General features: G+C 42.2%; 1 protein-coding gene across 1 annotated transcript in view; it reads left to right on the forward strand.

Annotated features, from left to right (window-relative positions):
* The window catches only part of LOC143032678 (uncharacterized), an 8,564-nt gene extending 7,476 nt beyond the window's left edge, over positions 1–1,088 (forward strand). The window contains exon 2 of the mRNA XM_076197560.1: positions 385–1,088. Within this exon, the coding sequence (XP_076053675.1) occupies positions 385–1,088 (704 nt within the window). The remainder of the gene's footprint in view (positions 1–384) is intronic.
* Positions 1,089–2,500: the final 1,412 nt, after the last annotated feature.

The raw sequence follows: 2,500 nt of genomic DNA on the forward strand, positions 1-2,500 counted from the left end.
TTTCGCGGACGGTAATATACTCAAGTTCAAAGATAATGAAAGAATTATTTTTTTCTCTTACGGCCGAATATATTTTATTTCCAAAGGGCGTCTCCCTCCTCGAATTGATTTGTTTTATTTTGCATTACTTTCTCCATTGAGTTATATTGATACGTGTAACTTTTCTCCACAAATTCTATCAAAATTAAAATGATCATTATTTGCCCGCAGCATGCGCGGGTGATTTGGCTAATATATATATATATAATATATATATATATATATATATATATATATATACATATATATATATATATATATATGTGTGTGTGTGTGTGTGTGTGTGAATCTTGGCAGCAGGTTTTCTTTTAAACATGTTTTGTTAAAAACGTCACTTCGATGCAGCCAAACGACTCCGAAGCAACAAGGACATCACCGTTAGAAGGGCCGACAAAGCTGCAGTCTTCGTTCTGATCTCCACTGACGAATATGTTTCGAAAATCGATGATATTCTCATGGATTCTACTAAATTCAAGAGAATCAACCGTGACCCCACCCTAGATATCATAAGAAGTACCAACAAGACCATAGATGCCATTAACGCCAAGAACGGAGGCGTTAAACTCACCAAAATTTCCGGTGATTTTAAGCCTGGCTACTTATACGGAAACGTGAAGACACATAAACCTGGGAATCCTCTTCGTCCCATCATCAGCCAGATCCCTACGCCGACATACAACCTTGCCAAGTTCCTGAACCAACTTCTGACGCCCCTCACCCCTACACAACACAGCTACGTCTCTTCTAAAGATTTCTTGGACTCCATTAACGACGCTCCTGCTAGAGGAATTATTTCCTCTCTTGATGTGGAGTCCCACTTTACTAACGTCCCAATTTTACGAACAATCAACTACATTTGTGACGCTATTTACCGAACAGGACCTTCTCCAAAGCTAGACATTCCTGAAATTCACCTTCGTCGCCTGCTCGAGATCTGCACCATGGAGACTGCCTTCCAGTGTCCCCGAGGTAACCTCTACCAGCAAGTTGACGGTGTGGCGATGGGCTCCCCCTTAGGAGTCCTTTTCGCACATTTTTTCATGGGGTGAATCGAAAGGGAAGTTTTTTCACACCAAGACAAATCCATGGTGTATGGCAGATATGTCGACGATATTTTCATCATGTCTTCGTCAACACAAGAAAGAGAGTCACTCCGTAACCTGCTTGAAGAAACATCAGGATTAAAATTCACAACTGAAGAAGACGTTAATGGCTCTCTTCCATTCCTTGATGTATTTCTTCAACAAGAGGGTGACAACTTCTCCACTTCCGTTTACGTTAAGCCCACCAACCCTGGTCTCTGTCTTAATGGGAACAGTGAGTGCCCCCAACGTTACAAAGACAGTACCATTAGTGCCTTCTTTAGGAGGGCACTCACCCACTGCTCACGCTGGACCTCCAATCAAGCAGAAATAAACAGGGCCACTCAAGTTCTAGTTAATAATGGACATTCTAATCAAGACTGCCAGCGTGTCTTAAAAAGTGTCATCAACAAATGGTACCACGGGCCTCCCACCCCAGTAGCAGCTCAAGGTGAGATTTTTACCTTGTTCTACCGTGCCCAAATGTCCACAGCTTACCAGGAAGATGCGAAGGTTCTGAATAGAATTATTCACCGAAACATAAAACCCAAAAGTGAGAATGACAAAGTTCGTCTCTCTATATATTACCGCAACCAAAAAACAGCTACACTTTTAATTAGAAACAACACTTCTCCTCGCCCCGAAGGTCCCGCTTGCACCAACGTAGTATACAAATTTTCCTACCCCCTAGAGGACTGTACGCCTCTCGACTGCTACGTTGGCCAAACGAGAACGACATTGTCGAGAAGAATGTCTTCCCATTTGTCAAGTGGAGGCCCCAAACTACACCTACTAGAAAAACACAACACACAAATCACAAGAAAACTTCTAGAAGACAACACCGTCATTCTCGCCAAGGAATCCTGGAAACACTTATTATACGAGACATACAACCAACTATTAACAGACAAGTGGAAGCCCCTACATTACTCCCCAGCATGAAGCCCCTCCCTAGGACTAGTAGCCCTCTCAACCACAACAACACACCTTCCAATCACACCGACACCCAAGTCCCACTCCGACGTTCCTCCAGACTGATAGAGAGGACACTTGGCCCTCAACGGACATCTGCCCCACAGTAACAAAACATCATCCCACACATGTATGTGACCTCTCCCCGTGTCTTACGTTGTGACCTCCCCCTGTGTCTTACGTTGTGACCTCTCCCAGAGCTTTCTTTCTATGTTTGTTATGTCCTGTACTCTCTGTCTCTATTACATTGAAAATGCTAACTGCGTTTAGCGAAACGTCTGTACATTCTTTCTCAACTAAAGTTCCTAATGTCTACTGGAAGACAAATATGTATATATATATATATATATATATATATATATATACATATTTGTCTTCCAAAATATTACAAATGGTTTACAATAGGA

The sequence above is a fragment of the Oratosquilla oratoria genome, chromosome 14 (assembly GCF_046742065.1).
Source record: "Oratosquilla oratoria isolate Oo_2021 chromosome 14, ASM4674206v1, whole genome shotgun sequence".
Classification (NCBI taxonomy): Eukaryota; Metazoa; Arthropoda; class Malacostraca; order Stomatopoda; family Squillidae; genus Oratosquilla; species Oratosquilla oratoria.